A 21104-nucleotide genomic window follows, 5' to 3' on the forward strand; every position below is an offset into this window, starting at 1 on the left:
AAGAATTGTGAAGCAAAAACAAAGAGGGAAGAATGACTGGAGGGCAGCGCAGAGGGCCCCCAGAACGGGCAGGCCCAGGGTACTACAAATCTGAGTCTATGGACCACCTCATTGGTTGTGAGGTGTCAGTGTCACCAGCCACTGGGCTCCTCAGGACAGAGCATGGAGATATCGACGATTATTCTCCAGTCTTAAAATCTAGTGGAACTTGCTCTGCTAGGTTTCATACTTGCTTGGGACCCATGTCCCCTTTTCCCTTTTGACCTCGCTCTTCTGGAATGGCAATGTCCCTCCTCTGCCTGTCCCACCATTGTGCTCTGAAAGCAGATCACTAGTCTGGTTTCAGAGAGGTTCACACATGGAAAGGAATCTTGCTCCAGCATGAACCCTTACCTGGGGTCTTCTCCATAACTGATCCGGGTGATTTAGATGATGAGATTTGAGTTGGTGGTGTTTAGATGAAATGCTGGGCTTAGAGGTGATGCTAGAATGATGAAGACTTTGGGGGATGTTGGGATTGGCTGGATGTATTTTGCATGTGGGGCAGGTATACATTTTTAGGGGCCACAGGGCAGACTATAATGGGTTTGTATCCACACCCCCTGCCCCCGCCCAACAAAAAGATATGTTGAAGTCCTAATCTCCAGTACCTCAGAATGTGACCTTATACAGAAACAGATCTTTACAAAAGGTAGTCAAGTTAAAATAAGGGCATTAGGGTGGACCCTAAACCAACAGGACCAGTGTCCTTCTAAAAGAGGGAAACATACATATACCCAGGGAGGACATCACATGAAGATACTAGTTACATTGCCATAAGCCAAGGAATGCCTGGGGCTACCAGAAGCTAGGGAGAAGCAAGGAAAGATTCCCCTACAGGTTTCAGAGGGAGAACGGTCCTGCTGACACCCTGATTCCAGGCTTCTAGCCTCCAGAGCTGAGACAATACATCTGTTATAAGTCACCCACTCTGTGATACTTTGTTACAATAGCCTCTATTGTTGGGACATGTAAAGCCTCAATTTTGGGCTTTTATAGACAAATCTTGGCCCATCTGCAACCATTTCCACAGGATTAATTCTTAGAAAATTGCTGGGTGAGAGGATATACAAGATTCTGAGGTTTTTGACTTGCATCACTAAGTTGCCTCTATATGAAGGTATTAATGTAAATGATCTTTAATACTGTGGGAGTGTCCATTCCTTACACTCTGGTAGTAAGCTTTGTTTTTGTTTTTAATCACTGTTAATTTCTGATTTCGAGAATTGAAGTGTCCATTAAAAGACATGCCAGAGCATGTTGGGTAGGACATTACAGATCTATCCAGGGGAAGATTAATTGCAATGTTTTCCAGGTCAGTCTGTGGTTGGTGTCCTAGAGAGTGATCAACTCAGGCAAAGGAGGGACAATTGAGAACACACTGTGTCAAGAACAGATCTGGACAAATCAATCACAGTGGAAATAAATATCAGCTTTATTAACACTCAAAGTGCCATTCATTTATATTCATTCCAAAGTCCAGAAGGTTACTCAGAGTAAGCCTTTGCACCACAATCTTTCAAAAAAATGAACTAACATGTAAGAAAAAGCAATTTTCATTGTGCTAATTATTGCAGGCCTTCATGCACAAGAAATCTAAACAAAGATGTGAGCCAACAATATACAAATTTCCATATAAACAAAGTCATTGATCACTAACAAAATATAAACATGGTTTCCTTTCACATTAGATTTCAAAAAAAAAGCTATTTACCAGCAAGAAAAAATAAGTACATAAAAATTGTAAAACTCAGAAATTTTATACATTTTTACAAGTACAATTTCAAATGAACAACACAAAGTCAAAATGTGCATGAAATGTGGCACATACCACACTGTATCTGGCTTCTGGTAGGTTTTTCTAATCATACCGGCTCCTTGTAACATAATACGTTTAGTGACATTCAACTTCAACAGTGGACTTTATTCCTAATACAAATAATTTTTACGTGGTACCGCATATTAAAAACAAGGCTTTCCTTAAGTACAATAACATTGTCAGATTGGAAATTTAATTTCCAATTCTTTTTCTGCCAGTTACTTAAAATACACAGTACACTAAAGACACAACAATGTATGTTCAAACTTTTCTAAACCAATTTATAGTCAATTACAGAGGATCACAATATGTCAATGTACTGTTTTATAAATGCGGTCTGATTTTGCCCAGTAAGAGAAAAACTAAAAGTTTAAATCTTTAGGGTAGAATATAGGAAAATACCCAAAAACAACAGGACAGGCCAACAGCAACTGCAGCTATAAAAAATCTTGACATCTCTTCAAGACAATTTAGTTTCTCACATTTTTTCATAGCTTTGAGGATTCAAAGGCCATTTTGTGGACAGTGTGTTCTTGCTACTGCTTTAAAACCTAGTTTTCCTCTTAATTTGCATTTCACAGAATTCTCACAGGAGAATTCTATTCCCTTCCTTGCAAGAGTATTTTAATTGATATCTAAGTAAATTTGCATCCAATTCTGGAAATACAAATACATTTTAAATGGTTAAAAACAAAATTAAAAAAATATTTTTGATCAGCCAGCTGAAAATATATTCATATAGTAAATAATCTCTCAGAAAGCTTTTATATATATTTAATTATTCTAACTAAACAGTACGCATATAAAACAAGTTCATAAAAATGTAGAAATAAAATGAAAATAAGAAATTACTGGGATATATACATGTGCCTACAGACAGAAAAAGACATCTCCACACACACATCCCCTGATACACAGAGTTACAAGCATACTTTCAACTTAGTCATGATTTTAGAATACATATAAAATCAGAAAGCGATGTTGAACTCCTGAGTTCTCCAACAAAGATAGAACCATAGATAAGTATACTTTGTAAAAGCAAGAAAGTCCATTTAAGTCAGTAATAGCAGTGCAGTTACTGATGGCTACATCTTGAAAGAAGTTAAAACATAAAAGACACAGACAGTAGTTCAATGCACGCATTCGTGATACTCATACACCCATCAACAATTATTGGTCAGAGTAGTAAATCAGTGTACAAATTAAACATTTCCAAAAATGTGCAAAAGTCAACTTTGATAGGAAAAAAACACCTTTGTACATAATTATAAACTGCCCAGCATTCAACTGAGATTAAAAACGTTTACAGAGAGAAACTAATAGATTAAATATAGACAATTTAATGGCTACGTTAAAAAATGTACATTAGGTCAAAGGGTAAATTTACAAATTGATAATCATAGTTTGCAACAATTAAAAGTTTATTCTCAAATTTATCCAAGTTTACTTTTATTTACAATGATACTTGAATAAAAAGAACCATGTGAAATGTAAGAGATGTCAGACATTAAAAGTATTTTTGGTATTAACTCTTATAATATTTCAGAATGCAGGCTAGCAAATTTTAAAACCAATAGCAATAGAAAAAATGTAAACCTTTTACTTACTAATTAAGATTGTATTACAAACAACTGTTTGTTTTTAAAGAAGTATTCTTATCTGTAGACACTGTACTTGCACTTGAACAGGGTATATTGCAAGGGTTTGGCCCACTTTCCTTTGCCCATAAGCCTTTCCAGCTCAAATGTTTCCACTAGCTCTCTCTTCCTATTCCAGGTGGAAAAGTCTTTGGAAAAATTAGAATATGTCAAATCCATTTTGGAGCCTAAGTATCTAATAGAGCTTAAGATGGGACTCTGTTACTTCTCTCTCCCCTCCAAGTAATACATATGCTAAAATCACCACTAGTTACATGTTTTCTTTTCTTTTTCTTTTTAATTCTAAAAAAATATAAAGGAACACAAAAGTGCTTTTCAGTTTAGTCACAAACTTTACCATTCTCGACTGGCATAAAGGGACTAAGAAATCCTTATCTGGGGACGAATTCTGCACGTATACTGGAGAGCAGGCTCTTCCTTATGTTCCAAAATGTCTATGGCACAAAGCAGACGTCAGCCCATAACCTACTTTTCTTCACAGCTTTCTTAAAAGCCCCTCAAGTCAAACACAAGTTCATAAATGTTAAGACACAAGGAAGAAAGTATGCCACCAACCTGAGGCATCACATGTCAACGTATACGTATATGCATCTATGGTCAAATGACAATAAGATTGGCACATGTACAAGCTCAAGTTTGTAATGTTTATATAGTTCCATAATAGTTGAAGTAAGTTCTGTATGTCTAAATGCAAATACTGAGCACCTGTCTTTTTACTTGAAGGATAGATTGAGATACAAATTCTACAAGTACCTGCTTTATCACAATTATACTATTAGCTTACAGGTGGGCAGAAGTAACAGTGATCATCATTTTGGCTATGTGTGCAGGGAATATAAAAGCTTTGGTTTAAAGTGATTCTGATAATACAGATTGTGAATACAAACAAGGAGTCATCAGGCATAGGGAATAACAGTACTCACTGACTAGATGCCTTTGCCATTATAAACTAAAGTATCATACTACTATCAATTAAAATGCATAATTATGAAAAATATGAAGACTTACATGAGACTGTATACAGGCAACAAATAAAAATGTATTCTTTTCTTTACTCTAGCTATGACTCCTCCTTCAACTTTCTGAGACTGAACCATGTCTGCTCTATCACCAAGAGAAGATTCTCTAGACTCCCCTGAGAGCTCATCACCATCTACAGCTCTGACAGGTGAGTATGGAGAGATGGTTGGCCCTGATACTTTCCACCTCTATTATGGCATACCGTCCAGACCATGGCAGAAGTCAAAGCAAAGCTAAAGCAACTATGAAGTAGGAACAGTGGCTTCACAGCACGCCTTCTCAGCCAACCAAAAAGAGGTATAAGACAATTTCCTTTTGAATACTTGGTAAGCTAAGGAAGCTTGTTTTCATAATGTCTGGAAGAATTTCTATTCCAAAGAGCTCATGAAGAACTATGCAAAATCAATTATTTTCTATTTCAGAATTATATATAAGCTATTATACACACACACAAATTCAATTTTAATCTACTTTTACCAACCAAAAGCTTGGAAATTTACAATAAATATCTTTATTAAACAATCACTTGTACTAGCTACTTGTGGAAAATATGCTGGCGTTCCTACCTGAAGACAATTACACTCACCCACATCAGTAGGTCATACACTTTTCAGTTGTTCTTCTAAGAACGGAGACTAATCTAGTTGAACATTCATACCTTTCCCTCCTTCCCAGCCCTGCCCCAACTCCCACGTGCACACAGACACACACACACACACACACACACACACACACACACACACACACAGTCTCTCTCTTCACAGAAAAGTAAGAGTTTTTAGTCAAAATGTTAATTAAAAGTAAGGATCAGAACTGCTATCCCTGGATTCCTTGCACATTGCCCTAAGTCTCATTGCCTTAACATTTGTAAACCATTTAAATCACCTCTTTAGGGCAAAATCAACTATTCTAGCCCTGCTATGAAAATCATCACTGAACCATGATATACAAAGAATTTGGACAGTGCCAATGTGACTGACAGTCAAGTTACCAACCTGCAAAAAAATTTGCTATGTCTCTTTAGAATTAGAATACCTCTTTCTATCCTTATCGTAGGCATTCAGGTCTAGTGGAGACTGCACTTTGTCTATCATAGACTAACGCTAATGTTTCTCTTCTAACATATATAGATGTAAAATATGTACATATATATATGTAAAATAAAAAGAGGTAGAAAAGGGTAGGAGGAAGCAGGCATTAAGAAAGATTTAAGGGTCAATATACAGTCCCAAGGCCAAATGAACTCTTGAAGCCTACTGATTTTGGAAAAACCTTCATTTCGGTGGGTAACTTGAATTATTATTGATATAAAATAAAATTAAGGCATACAGAGAAAAAGGCACTACCAAAAATGAACAATTAAATTGCTTTTCATTAACAATTAATCAATCTTAAAATTCAAATAAATATGAACATTACATCTGTAAAAAGGCCAAACTTAATATAAAATAATGAGGTCTCAAGACACTGTCCTGATCCTGGCATATGTAACACTGTTGACAGGATTCAATTTCTATCAAATGTTTTGGGCATTTTAATAGTTTAGACTAAAAAAAAAAATTATTTTCTCTTTGAAAGAAAAAGCAGGGAAAAAAACCTATGGAATTTATGCCCCTCATCACAGGAATTGAGTAGGTACTGAACTTTTATATAAGAGGGAGTTCTGAGAAAGAGGCCACCTGACCCCAGAGGGTCCCTCCAATTTGGGGATACTTTTAATCTCTGTTAATGACATTTTAGTTTGTAACAGCCAGATTACCCAAAATTGCTTTCCCCTCATTTCATAAAAAACAACAGCATTTTAAAACATCACTGCTGGGGGCACCTGGGTGGGTTAGCTGGTAAAGTGTCCAACTCTTGATTTCCGATTCGATTTCAACTCAGGCCGTGATCTCATAGTTTGTGAGTTCCAGCCCCACAATGGGCTACGCACTGACAGTGCGGAGCCCGCTTGGGAAGCTTGCTCTCTCCTCTCTCTGCCCCTCTCCCACTCCCTCTCTCTCAAAATAAATAAGTAAACATTTAAAGAAAAAAGAATTTAAAAAAATCAGTGCTAAACTTTCAGAGTTAGGGTATGCCATAAAATAAGAATCCATTTGCCCATGTTTCCTCCTAGACTGTGACCTACTTAAGGGATAAGTTAATCTAGTACTTGACATAATAAACCACAATTATTGAATAAGCAAGTGAAAAAGACTCACCCTCTTTAAAAGAAATTGATAGATTCCTATATTTGATTGACACCAGGTGACTGTGTATCCAGCTACTGGTCTCTAGACCCCAAATGAAACCATTGGCACAGAGCTCTTCTGTGGGTCAATCTGCATCTGACGAACATCTTGGCTTTTGCACCCAAGCTTGGTCATCCCTATAAACTATTCAGATTTGATTTTCTTAGTGTCTTCACATATCTTATAACAATTCCATCTCAGAAGTACTACAGACCACACCTGACATATATAAAAGCTAAAGCAGCAGAGAGCTATTAACGAAATAATTCCACCTTCTTCATGTACTTTCTATTGGTAATAAAATAAAGCCTCCCTCATATGAAAGCCAATTCAAGTTTTCATTTTCTTTTATATTTCTGTCTATGCATTAACATTCCAATCTCATAGAAATTATGTAAGGTTGACTGCCTTTGAGAACTTTCTAAGGCATTTTCAAGTTAGAAACATGTTTTATAAATGAGAAAAATTGAAAAATTTTCAAGATATTCATACTGAAAATTTCAAAGTCTGTATACTTTTAAATACATTTTAAAGAATTACCATCAAAATTTCCATTAGTCATTGTGATGTTTTTTAACCCTTTTATTCAGTACAGTTTGTTTGCAATGTAAAAGATCTTGTATTTGGTCCAAGCCTAAGTCATGCCATTTTGAATCTCTCAAGGCCTACGTAGAAAGATATTTCCTGAAAAGCACATATAAGACTGCTAGTGAATCTTCTCCAGCACCAAAAAGTCTGCCACTATCAAAGCAGAACACATTTTAAAGGCACAAAGTCAGCAGTCTGGCCATTTTCCAGCCTCAGCAAAGAAATATTACAGTATAGAAGAATCAGTTGTGCATTTAAAAAACAAAATACATTGAGTCATCTTTAAAAGTTCAAATTTCATTTGTTGATCCATACCATTATTAGAAAGAAAAAATTGGAGTGTTATATTTAACTGCCCCTAATGGGGGGGGGGGGGGGGGGCGAGGTTCTTTTCAATTTTTTTTTTTTTAATTTACTTTTGGTCTTTCACACCTCATCCCACTTCAAGCTTTTTTGTTCTAGTAGTTTTTGTATAATATATTAACTTTTATTGTGGTTTTGGTACCTTTACAACTTGTTTGAAATAAATTCACATCACATTTTATATAGCAATTCTGTAAACTATTAGTCTATTTTAAAGTCTTTACATAAAGAACGATACTTTCCCACATTTTCCTTATAAAACAAAGGTCTTCTGCAGCAGTGTTAAAGCAGTAATTTCTTTTCAGGTGAATTTATTTTCTATGGCACTTAGAGAAGAAAAAAGAGACTGAAGAAAGCAAATGATTTTGCTTTGGGTTTCACAGTCCCCCAAGATTTCTCTCTAAAGAGCATCTGTCTCATATTCTACACTGCTGGTTACCCTGACAGACCAAAAATGAACCCAAAGGAAATCAAGACTACACAAGACAAAGGAATGAAGGAAAAGCCCACTAGTCCAGATACCATCTTGCTCAAGCAGAAGAGATGCCTTCACTCATAAAAGATAAAGAAATTATAATAGATCCACATCCTTGGTTACTATGTTTATAGCACAAGATTTGGCAGTTGATTTTCCAGGGGAAGGGCCACTAATTCATATTCTTCTTTGTAAGCTGCTTCCTTTGATTATGAGCGTATGGAAGAAACTTTGACAAGCATATTTGTGCTTTGACTTTTTTCTCAGCCTAGCTAGTGGTATTTCAAATATTCCTACAGAAAATGCCAGATAGGACCTTGATATAGGAAACCAAGATCTACCTATCTTCAGAAACAAAGTAATTTAAAAGAGTCCCTAGAAGAGCATACCTTTAAGCAGAAAATAAAATACCAGAGCTCCTTATGAACCCTATAAAAGGCAACACATTTAGGGCCTCCAAAAAGACTATTTTCTAACCTTTAAAAATAAAGCACTTAGCACTTGCTTTAATATGCTGAAAAAATCGCAAGTAGCCAAAATACTGATGTTATTGATATTTTTCAGTAGCATAAGTCCATTAGAGCTAATGGGAGTTTCTCAGCTGCCTCTTTCCACTGGATGCCCTTGCTCTTAGGGAATACGCTGTACTAGAAATACCTTAAACCTTCCCATAAAATAGTTAATACTCTTTTCTGATATGCTTTGCTTTTCTCACAATTATGAACTGACTTTTGAGGAAAGAATACATACAGATGGCTGGGTTTAACAGGTTCTGTGTTTAAATTCATTTTGTTTCTACAATGGAAGGTACTGGTTTTGGTGTAATATGCAGCTGGTAAGGAAAGGATTGCTATCTGATGTTTGTTGAGATCGCTCACCCTTGACTTAAAGTAGTGGTATCTGCTCTTGTAAAACCCTCATTATGCACTGTGCATCACTTTCTCTCTGAAATTTACTTTTTGCAAGGACCCTGCTCTGCAAATGGCTGTTTTCAGTTTATAACTGGGGCTGGTCTTTGCATCAGGGTTCTCAACTTCAGCACTTTTAACATTTTGGGCAGGATAGTTCTTTACTTGGGGAACAGGGTTAATGTACTTGTATTGTACAGTGTAGTTTGTTTGGCAGCGTCCCTGGCTTTGGGACACCAGGTGCCACTAACATCCTTCTAGTTGTGACAGGAAAAATCATCTCTGGGCACTGCCAAATGCAAAGCAAAAGTAACCTCATCTGACACGTGAGAACCACTATTTAACATGGTAACTATTTTTTGGTGCTTTAGTATTCTGTGATCCCAAGAACAAGGATTTTATCTCATGACACTAGCTGTAACACATGATACTCCAAGTTAAATTCTTAGTTCCCAAAGAATGTTATCCATGGGGAATCAGGAGCTAGAAATAGGGAAATACAGTATACATGATTTTGATTATTTCTTTTTTCCCTTAATTTTGGGACTGTCTACCTCTGATAAAGAACACAGTTGCAAATATACTCAACAATATTTAGTTCTTCTTTTCCTTATTTCTTTTGACTGGCAAATGTGGTTTCATCTGCTCGCATGCTGATATAGAACAATCTTTTTTTGCCGTTTAATTTGGATTTGCTCACTGACTTCCCATATCTGCTTTAAACTAAAATAGTACCGTTTTTTTTTGTGTTTTTTTGTTTTTTTGTTTTTTTTTAAGCAGAAAGCTATCCCTCAAGGTTTACAGATTCCAGTAACATGGATCTATTATAGTGTATTTGCTTATTATACTGGTTAGAATTAAGGAATAAACATACCTCTTAGAGATTCATATTTTCTATCGAGATTCCTACTGAGCAAAAAGCTTGGTAGACAGAGGTTAGGATCTAAAGAATACAGATATAAGAAGGAACCTATATTCTTTGAGTACCTACCCTAAACTCAAGTTTAGGGCTCAACCCCACAAATGAGGATCTATTTTAAATACTATCACTAAAAACTACAAATCATACATCATTTTCTTCTCCTTGTTTTTCATGTCTCCCCATCACCACGAATCAATCGGTCAGTGACGCAGGGAAAGACTCTACAATCTTTAGGTATTTTAAATGATTTGTTTGTACTAAAAAGAGTGACTATGTACTAAAGTGCTTTTATCTCTCTGAACCACATCAGTACATTATAAAAAATTAAAAAAAAAATAAAAGGAGTTTCAAGTTCTTGAAAGGGAAAAAAAAGATTAAATATAAAAAATTTAGGTTACTATTATTAAACAAACTTAACCAAGAATCAAGAGAAATACTTTCCCTCTTGTCTTTTTCTCCCCATCTCTCTTTTTTATAAAAAAGAAAAGTGCAGTCAGAGAGAAGGTGAATGAATTGATGGGAGCTGGGTAGAGGCACAGTAGAGGTACCGGCTGCTAGTGATAATGCACAAACATGTGCCTTAATAGTTCATCAGCTGAAGGTCTCAGTTTGGCCTCTATAAAGATCCGTTTGAGGAAATCTCGAGTATAGTCTGAGACATGAGGTGGCAGCTTTGGGTTTGTTGGCTGAGTGGCAATTTTAAAGATGGCAGCCATAGCTTCAAATTCTGCCCAAGGAGGCTTTTCAGTTAGCATTTCCACCACAGTACAGCCCACACTCCTAGAAAAAAAAATTACACAAACAGTATCACCATGAAGGAAAGTCACTTAATGACACGAGAAACAGGACTGAAGTCCATATACATTTAAATACAACTTGACTTCAAGTTTAAAGTTTCATTGAAGGATTATAATTATATAAAACTAAAATTTAAAGGTAAAATCAATGAAAATAAACCACAATAAGGGCTAATTCAAATGGTTAGGCAGAGAACATTATTAATTTTATAATTTTTGCTTGATATTATGTAATTCTCTAACCTGATTATTAAATATTACTTCTGTCTTACAAAGGACACAAACATTAGAAATTCTGTTTGCCTTGGGGCACCTGGGTGGCTCAGTTGGTTAAGCGCTGGACTTCAGTTCAGGTCATGATCTCACAGTTCATGAGTTTGAGCACCACATCAGACTCTGTGCTGACGGCTCAGAGCCTGGAGCCTGATTTGGATTCCATGCCTCCCTCTCTCTCTGCCCCTCCCTCACTTGTGCTCTGTCTCTCAAAAATAAACATACATTAAAAAAAATCTTTTTAATAAAAATAAAAAGAATAAAAAAAAAAAAGAAACTATTTGCCTTTAGGTGCCTAAAATGATTAATCTATTAAACACTTTTCTCAGTGAGAAATAGAAAATAACCATTTTATGTTCTCACTTAAAATTATTAAAAAACTAAAGATTAACTGAATTACAAGATACTAGCAAAAAAGGTTAATAACTTTCAAAGATCTTCAGGGAAATAAAATGAAGGTAGTTTTCTAATGCTGAAATCTGCTTTAGATGAAATCCTGTCTAAAGAAAGGAAAACAGGTTCAAAAACTCCTTTTGTTTAATTATTAAGCCACAAAGAAGCAAAATGAAGGGGCACCTGGGTGGCTCAGTCAGTTGGGTGTCCAGCTTCGGCTCAGGTCATGATCTCATAGCTTGTGAGTTTGAGCCCCCGCATTGGGCTCCGTGCTGACAGCCCAGAGCCTGGAGCCTGCTTCAGATTCTGTGTCTCCCTCTCTCTCTCTCTCTCTCTCTGCCCCTCCCCCGCTCACACTCTGTCTCTCTCCTTCAAAAATAAATAAACATTAAAAAAAAAAAAAAGCAAAATGAAAATGATAGTAATCCTTGTAATCCTGACATCTGATTTTTAAAAAAAAATTTTAACGTTTCTTTATTATTGAGAGACAGAGACAGAGCATGAGCATGGGAAGGGCCAAGAGAGGGGGAGACACAGAATCCAAAGCAGGTTCCAGGCTCTGAGCTGTGAGCACAGAGCCCGATGTGGGGCTTGAACCCACAAACAGTGCGATCATGACCTGAGCCGAAGTCCAGCGCTTAACGATTGAGTCACCCAGGCACCCTTCCTGACATCTGATTTAAAAGTACAAAAGATTATCTAAGTCTGGCTCAGTAATTTCCATTTGAGGTGGAATTATGTAAGAAGGTAAGTGTTTTCAGGCAAAACTAGCATCAAAACCTACCAGATGTCTGCTTTTCTGCCATAGCCTTCTCCACTAATTACTTCAGGGCTCATCCAGTATGGTGTGCCTGTGACAGACTTCATCCCTGTCCCCGAAAGACAAATGGTTTGAAGGCGTTTGCTGGCCCCAAAATCTCCCAGTTTGACGTTGCCTGTTGAATCTCGCAGAATATTTGCACCTAAAAATACAAAAACATCCTCAATTCATTATTTTTATTGGCTGTTTAAAATTTTTTTTTCATTTTTTTTTTTTAAGGTTTATTTATTTTTGAGACAATGCGAGAGACAGGGTGCAAGCAGCAGAGGGGCAGACAGAGGGAGACACAGAATCCGAAACGGGCTCCACGCCCTGAGCTGTCAGCTCAGAGCTGGACGCGGGGCTCAAACTCACAAACCGTGAGATCATAACCCGAGCCGAAGTCGGACACTTAACCGACTGAGCCACTTCGGCGCCCCTAAAAATTTTAAAAAAACAATGGTAGAGAATTACTTAGTAGACTCTTCAGTCTGTCTCCAAAATTAGGCTGCTTTTCGTCTTCCGAGCAGTACCTGGCATGATGCCAGTCACACAGCCAGGGCTCATTAAGGACTTACTGCACAAACACTGAATTTTTAGAGTCAGCTCTGTACACTTCAGGAACTAAAAAGCTTCGCCCACTGAAAAGGACTGGAGTGTGTGGGAGGCGAGGATGACAAAGAAAAAGGGGGAAAGAGTTAAGAATGTGAAGCTCAGAGAAGGATGCAGAAAGCAACAGCAGGCTTTTGGCCCATTTCTCTGAAACAAAGCGAGAAGCCCATGCTACAGCTTCTTTCCCTGAGGAGCTAGCTCCTCCTCGGGGACTTCCTGGGGGACCTTCATAATCAACAATTTCTAGCACTTTCCCCACTACTATAATTTAATGTTAGTTGTCTCACATTTTACAGTTTTTCTTAGTACTTACTGGGTTTTGTTTTATACTAATTTTATTTCTCAATTTCTATAAGTTAGCTTTGAGCTGTTTTAAAATTTCACTTTTACAATAAACTTTTAATTGTATTTACTATAAATTGCTCTTGCTCATGGGGCGTGAGATAGTGTTTGCTGAGTTCCACACTGAAAGTTACTCTTCCCCCGTTTCCATACCACACTCTTTGGAAGAAGCTCACTATGCACAATCCCCAGTTAAGGTGCTCAAGGCTGACCAGCTACATAAATTATTTGTAATTATTCTGCAAGGGACATTTGTCTCCTCTCTCCCATTTATTCATTCAACCCTTCATTTATATAAATACACATATTTTCTTTTGTGTATAAATACACATATTTATTTTATACTCTGAGTTATACTCAAATATGGCATCATGTTTTTCCTCAAGTTGTTCCAGCTTTGACCATTGGGAACTCTTTGTATTGGCTCCTGTGTCCCTTGGCCATACCCTGAATCACTGTGTTCTTGTTTGTTTTGGGTTTTGTGGGTATTTAAAAGCATTTTCTTACTTTCTGGCACTAAAAGGTGCTCCCGGCTCAACTTGTGTATTTCCCACACCAGTCCTAGAATCAGTCATTCCTCCAAGGAGCCCTGGTTCCTTTTAGTGGAGAATGGTATCAGAAATCAAGATCTAGGTGCTATGTTAATTTATTCTTATTCTTTATTCTTCCCTTTATCATTTTAAAATTCAATCTTTCTTCGGGGATTGTAGATCTGGTTTCTGTCTTATATAAATTATTTCTATTCTCATTTTTAGCTTCTTCAATACACATGTTCTTTTTGTTGTTAATTTTTTTTTTTTAATGTTCGTGAAAGAGAGACAAAGCATGAGCAGAGAAGGGGCAGAGAGAGAGGGAGACACAGAATCTGAAGAAGGCTCTAGGATCTGAGCTGTCAGCACAGGGTCTGATGCGAGGCTCAAACTAACAAACCGTGAGATCATGACCTGAGCTGAAGTCAGACACTTAACCGACTGAGCCACCCAGGCACCCCCATAACATGTTCTTAAATAAGCAATTTATTATATTAACATATCTGTTCTAATCTTTAAGCTTTACTTCAATTTTCATTTTTTAAGTCTTCCATTACCTTAACTATATTTTATATTAAAAAAAAAAACCTCCTTATTTGTCCTTTTATCCTTTTTTTTTAATGGCCTCTAAGAAGGAGAGTGAACAGTAGAGAAAATATGCATTATAGAAGAGAGAGAATGTAAACTGTGCATTCCCCACCATGGACTTCTGTACTTGTCTTTCTGTTCTCCCAGCAAACTCCCCAGCTAGTCAGCAATGACTCCCCAGAGCCTCTCTCCAGGGGAGGGTCCAGGATCCATTCTCTATATGCCATGAGACTAAGCATGCTATAAGGACACCAGTGATCCTCAAAAACAGCACACTGCCTATTTAACATCTCCCACCGCTCAAAACTTGCAGAGATATTCTGTCAAAAAAGCCACTCCCTATAAAATGCTTAGCCAGAGGAAGGACAACAAACCAGCCAGCTTTTACTGTCAATGAGATGGGAAGAACAATCCTAGGCAGGTCACAGACTGGGGGAGCCATGGACACAGACTGGGAAAGCCATGGAGTAATCACCAATGACGAACCAATGTCCATTCTTATGAACGCTGAGGAGAAACTGTGTAGCCAAGCTACCAAAATAACTTTGCAACTTTTTAAAGCTAATTTTAAGTACATTAGAAGTAGGCTTTTAAGGAGACTTTTCAAACACACAAAAGCATACACAAGAATATAGTACCCACAATCTTTCCCCACCAGTATGTATACTGCTAGCTACTCCCCCTCATATTATCTGAAGCAAATTCAACACACCAGGATCAACAAATAGTTTAGTACCTATCTTTAAAATATAAACTCTCATCACACCTAAGAGGATGGACAGTAACTCTTTAATATTATTAAATATATGCTATTTTTAACATTAAAAAAAATCAGAATCCAAATAAGGTCCATACATTGAGACTCACTGATCTATCTTTTAAGTCTTTCCTAATCTAAAGTTCCCTCCAATCCCTTTTTTTCCTTTGTAATTTATGAACAATCTGAACTGTTTGCCTATAGCTTCCTTATGGTCCAGATCTTGCTGTCTCCATCCCAAGGAGTCATTCTACATATGCATCTGTGCTATATGTGTTCTATAATTCGTAGCTGAATCTAGAGGCTTGATCAGATTCAGGTTCAGTTTTGCTTTTTTTTTTTTTTTTTTTGCAGAACCACCTACATGGATGATGATGTATTATTCTACAAATAGGAAGTACATAATGCTGGACTGGCTTTGTTTTAGTGATGTCAGCAACTGTTCATATTTAGTGCTTACATCTATTAATTCCTTAGTGGTTGCAAAATGATACTATTCTATTATTCTTTTCTCATTTGTTAGCCAACACACTTCTATAAAGATGTTTCTTTTCATCCACTATTTGGTCCTCTGTAGTATAGTTTGTAACAGAAAAGCAGAATAAAGGAACCCGATTATAAAATAATGAGCTGGTTCCTAGCAACAATGATCAATTCGTTTTTATCCTAAGTTTCATTATGAACTCATGGATTTAAACTTTAAGAGCAACCAACTATCTTTCCTTTTCCCTCATCATTTAAAAATTGCACAATTATTCCGATTCTGTGTCTCCCTCTCTCTCTGCCCCTCCCCCGTTCATGCTCTGTCTCTCTCTGTCCCAAAAATAAATAAACGTTGAAAAAAACAAAATTTAAAAATTGCACAATTAAAAAAAATAAAAGTAAAAATAAAAACTGCACATTATAAAAACTTGGGAAATACAGAAAGTAAAACGTATGAAAAGAAAACAACTATCACTCATCCTCCCATTTTGAAATAATCACTATTAATTATATGGAAATTGTTCTCCTGGGTTGTACTTTAATCTTGCAAACTTGAGATCACATTGCATATCCAATTTTAGATCTTGCTTTTCTCTTATCAACCTATTTGCCCTGTAATACTTTTAAATCTGCTTGCTTCCAGCCTCCTCATTTACCGGAATGGCAAGGTTAGAAGAGGACCCACTGAGGGGTAGCTGCCCTCAGGTCCTCTACCTTTCCTCATTATGAAAACTAAAGAGAAACTGGCTTGAATAGAAGTGATTCCTAATAGAAAATTTGCAATCAAAGAATCTCCCTACGTGGTTCTTGAAGCTATCAGGTTTTGTACTTGACAACTGAGGTGAAAGACTATTTCTTTTTAGATCAGTAGGCAGGTACTCGTCCTCCCAGACACACTAGCAAGCTCCACTCCATACCAGCGATCTGGCTCGGGCATTCTGAAGCAGATTCTACTCTGTCACCAGAAACGTGTTAGGAATGTTCCGTTTGGCCTGAATATGGCCATATTTATGATGTATCATATACCAGAAAGAAACTAAATACCCGATAGCTCAAAAAAGTCCCCAGAAAAACCAATAAAAATGTGTTTTTATTATTCACAGTTGACCTTTGAACTACACAAGGGTTAGGGGCACCCCTTGCACCAGCACAGTTGAACATCCACGTAAAACTTTTGATTCCTCCAAAATTTAACTACTAACAGCCTACTGTTGACTGGAAACCTTACTGATAACATGAAGAGTTAACACATATTCTGCATATTAAATGTATTATATACTGTATTCTTACAATAAAGTAAACTACAGAAAAGAAAATGTTAAGAAAATCATAAGTAAAATACATTCACAGTACCACAGTTTATAAAAAGAAATTCATGAATAGGTGGACCCACACAGTTCAAACCTGTGTTGTTCAAGGATCAACTGCACATGTGTGTGTGTTTCTTACTGACCGATTAAATAAAGTGATCTTTAAATGTGGGCCACAACCCAGTGTTTACAGAATCAGACCTCTGGATACGCTATGCAGTACAAAGCTGTAGGCACTCTCATAATTTGAAACATCTCTGCCAACTGCTTTTGTCTCACATCATGCACTTCCTTTACGTACCTGCTCCCTGAAAACAGTTGGGTTTCTGAGTTTTAAAAAGAGAGTTTAACTGAGTTACAGATTATCAAAGCTCATCTTGGGCTCTCTTCTTCCCTCTTCTTACGCTCTCCCTAGATAGTGACACCTACCCCCATGGCTTTAAATATGATCTCAACATAAAGCATATCACCATCACAGCTAATCTGAGTGTTTCCTAAATATATGTCTTAAGCATATTATATAAAGTAACTCATTTATAATTCTTACAAAATTCCTATGAGTTGGACACTATTATTATCCTCCTTAAAAATGAGGAACTAAGGCACAGAGAGATTATATGTCTTGACCAAGGTCACAATGATGCCCAAATTTGCACCAGGCCATCTGGTGTCAGAGCCCCTACTCTCAACTGCTATACTCTAATGCCTATGTTCTATATATGTATGTTCCCCTGTATGAAAGGTCTCATTTTTATGATCATTTGAACTTTATTGATTCTGGAACCATGACAGATGAGCTACCCACTTGTGAAGACCTGAACATCGGTCAGAATATCGACAGAGTCCGCAAAAAAGCAGAATTGCTTTCCTAAGATATTTTAAAGGTAGATGTATTAATTTAAATGTTAAATTTCTTAAATCATATCACCTGTTTCATTTAGATTCACAAAAAAAATAACTGTATGCTTAAAAAATACTTCATCACTTACCTTTGATATCTCTATGAACAATCATATTACTGTGCAAATAGTGTACGCCCTCCAGAATCTGACGGGTGTATTTCCTAGTCACATTCTCAGTAAGAGCTCCATATGCTTTTAGTTGGTCCTTAATTGAACCCTAAAAGGGAAAAAAACAAAAAAAAACAAAAAAAACTATGGTATGGTTTGAAATGAAAACCACTATTAAATATTTTTAAAAGGATCTTTAGTTCATGACTAGGAGGCTTTAGTTGGAGAGTACATTAAGGACATTATATGCCATCTAATTAACATAAATTCTACTACATTTCCTGACTCAAACCCTGGAAGAGTATGGTCAGAGCTGAAAGAAGCCTTTTAAAAGTATTTTTTGACTGATGCCCTTGTTTCCATGACTATGTTGGTTCTAACGATCTCCTGTTCTTGCAATTGTGTTTTTTAGAATCTTCCTTTTTTGGGAGGGCAGGGTGCCTGGCTAACTCAGTTGGTTAAGCTTCTGACTCTTGATTTCAGCTCAGGTCATGATCTCACAGTCTGCTGGATTGAGCCCTGCATTGGGCTCTACACTCACTGTGCAGAACCTCTTGGGATTCTCTCTCTCCCTCTCTCTCTGTTCCTCCCCCAATCATGCTCTAAATTAAAAACAATAAATAAATAAGTAAATAAATAAATAAATAATAAAATCTTGCACTCTTTGCCCTGAATATACTTTTGTTTTTCTCACTTGCTCTTTTCTATATGCTCTACTTGAATCTTATTTGTTTGATATCTGCTAATTTACTTCTCAGGAGAAAGAATGGGTAAGTTTTCCTTTGTATACATACTCAACATTCTAGTTCAAAATATGTGAAAATATACTAAAGAAGAATTTCAAATTTTCTTATATGCTTTTTAAAGCAAGATGAGGTGCCATTTCTGAGAATGCTGAATCACTGAGGTGAGACACTGGCACTTGAATTCTGAAAAAGCTTCCCTACTGATTGATTCCAATGTGCAAATTTGATGACTAATCACCACTTTAAATTTTTTTTTCAACGTTTTTTATTTATTTTGGGACGGAGAGAGACAGAGCATGAACGGGGGAGGGGCAGAGAGAGAGGGAGACACAGAATCGGAAACAGGCTCCAGGCTCTGAGCCATCAGCCCAGAGCCCGATGCGGGGCTCGAACTCACGGACCGCGAGATCGTGACCTGGCTGAAGTCGGACGCTTAACCGACTGCGCCACCCAGGCGCCCCTAATCACCACTTTAAAAGATAGGAATAAAATGTTTCTTGAAGGATAAAATCTATTCTATATCCAAATGTTTCTGCCTTTCCTTGAGTTTTGGCCAATGGTATACTTTGCCATAGGAAAATAGATTCTTAGACTTCACAGGTTTAACCATTTGCTTGTTTCCACTATTCATCAACAACATCTGGGGGGACCGCAAGATGCAATTCTGCTGACCCAAATTTGCAAACACATTTGTGGAAAGCCTTAGGCAGCCAAGTACCTACACCTACAAGTCAACTTGGCTTTTTGTTCAGTCTACTTATTGTGTCTCTACTTGTAGTAATACCCAAAATAACATAGCTAGAACTGAGCTGTCCAAATAATAAGCCCCCAAATTACTTGTAGGCTGCAAACAAGTGATGGACTTAAGGCTCTTCTGGGCCTTGGGCAGCTAGGCCAGTAGCCTATAGCTGCTAACAGCTCCATCAGTGTAGTCTATTTACTCCTGTGTACCAAAAACACAGTTATCTTCTTCGATGTGAACAAGTGGAATGAGTTGCAAAGTACTGTGAGATAAAAACTGTGTGTGTGTGTGTGTGTGTGTGTGTGTGCATGCACGTGTGTGTAACAGAGAAATCAACAGCTAGCTGCTAGTCCAGATACTGAGAATAAAGTTATGGTTCTATTCCAAAAGCAGTTCTAGATCAACTAAGAAACAGAAGGCTACATTTGGGAAAACTGAAAAATGGGATGACAATCTTGGCAAAGTGTGAATCGAGGACACAAAGAGATCATCATGGCAAATTTAATGAGAGAATTATATAGCATCTTTCACAAACTTGGAGATTCAGTTAAGTCTAATAAAATCATATATGTCCAGACCATTATATGCCATGGGCTTGGCATATGTGTAATTCATTTAAGACTGCTGATGAACTATGATTAATTTGGTAACATGATTTCACTGACAACCTATACTTTGAAGAGATAGCTGCCCTTACAAAACCAAGTGAAGTTAATGAGAAGCAGAATCTAACACCTCTTCCTGAATGGTCCTGGTTTAGTCTTAAGATTGCTAAACATATAAGGATCACCTGTCTCCACTTGCGATGTAAATCAGTCCCAGCCAATTAAATGGTTAATTTAAAGTTTATCTATTCTGAGAGAGTGCTCACAAACACATGTGTGGGGGAGGGGCAGAGAATCTGCACTGTCGTGCAGAGCCGGACTTGGAGCTCAAGCTCAGGAACCATAAGATCATGACCTAAGCCGAAATCAAGAGTCGGACGCTCAGCCAGCTGAGCCACCCAAGAGCCCCAACCATTTAATCTTATCTTCAACAATCAGGACCTCTATTCATGCTTATTCAGAATTTTCTATTTCCAATTTAAATAATTATACAAACAGCAATCGAAATGTGAATAAAAGAGAAAAATCTATCACAATTACAACATGACACATTTTCATTTTTTAAGTTTCTCCTATCCTTGTCCAAATACAGGTACTCTTAAAACACCATCATCATTATTAAAAAGTATTTTATATTCTTTTTCTCTTACTGTAAGTACTTCCTCCAACTTTGCAACATAGCCTTCACAATTTTAACATATTCTCTTGACAGCACCATCGTAATTTAATTCTACCGTGGGCACTCATTTTCCATCACAGACAATACTAAAATAAATATACACAACTTTTTCCTTCTTTTGGATTACTTCTGTAGAATGAATTTCTGTGAAATTACCAGTCCAAAAGTCTTCAAAGTCTTGAAGATTTCTATGGCATTTAAATACATCCCACCAATTTGTTTTCCAAAGGAATTAAAAAAAAAAACCCAACTAATTTATACTATCAACAGAATCTTTGAAAATACAAAGTAGCAATGATGAGTAACAACAGTGTCTCTATAAACAGTTATTCATGATGATAAGAAAGTAAAGTTTACTGCTGATCTTGTGAAACAGGATGATTAAAACCATTACTATTAGATACTGGTCAACAGT

General features: G+C 36.9%; 1 protein-coding gene across 2 annotated transcripts in view; it reads right to left on the bottom strand.

Moving 5' to 3' along the window:
- Window positions 1–6463: 6463 nt before the first annotated feature.
- Window positions 6464–21104, bottom strand: part of MAP3K2 (mitogen-activated protein kinase kinase kinase 2) — a 97777-nt gene continuing 83136 nt past the window's right edge. Inside the window, exons 15-17 of one of the 2 annotated variants that reach the window (XM_047869445.1) lie at window positions 17897–18026; window positions 12271–12448; window positions 6464–6911 (exon numbers count right to left, since the gene is read on the bottom strand). In XM_047869445.1, the coding sequence (XP_047725401.1) occupies window positions 6905–6911; window positions 12271–12448; window positions 17897–18026 (315 nt within the window). In that variant the 3' untranslated portion in view covers window positions 6464–6904. Of the gene's footprint in view, window positions 10804–12270; window positions 12449–17896; window positions 18027–21104 lie in introns of both variants that reach the window. The other variant, XM_047869444.1, reaches the window with a different exon arrangement.

This window comes from Prionailurus viverrinus, chromosome C1 (assembly GCF_022837055.1).
Source record: "Prionailurus viverrinus isolate Anna chromosome C1, UM_Priviv_1.0, whole genome shotgun sequence".
Lineage (NCBI taxonomy): Eukaryota > Metazoa > Chordata > Mammalia > Carnivora > Felidae > Prionailurus > Prionailurus viverrinus.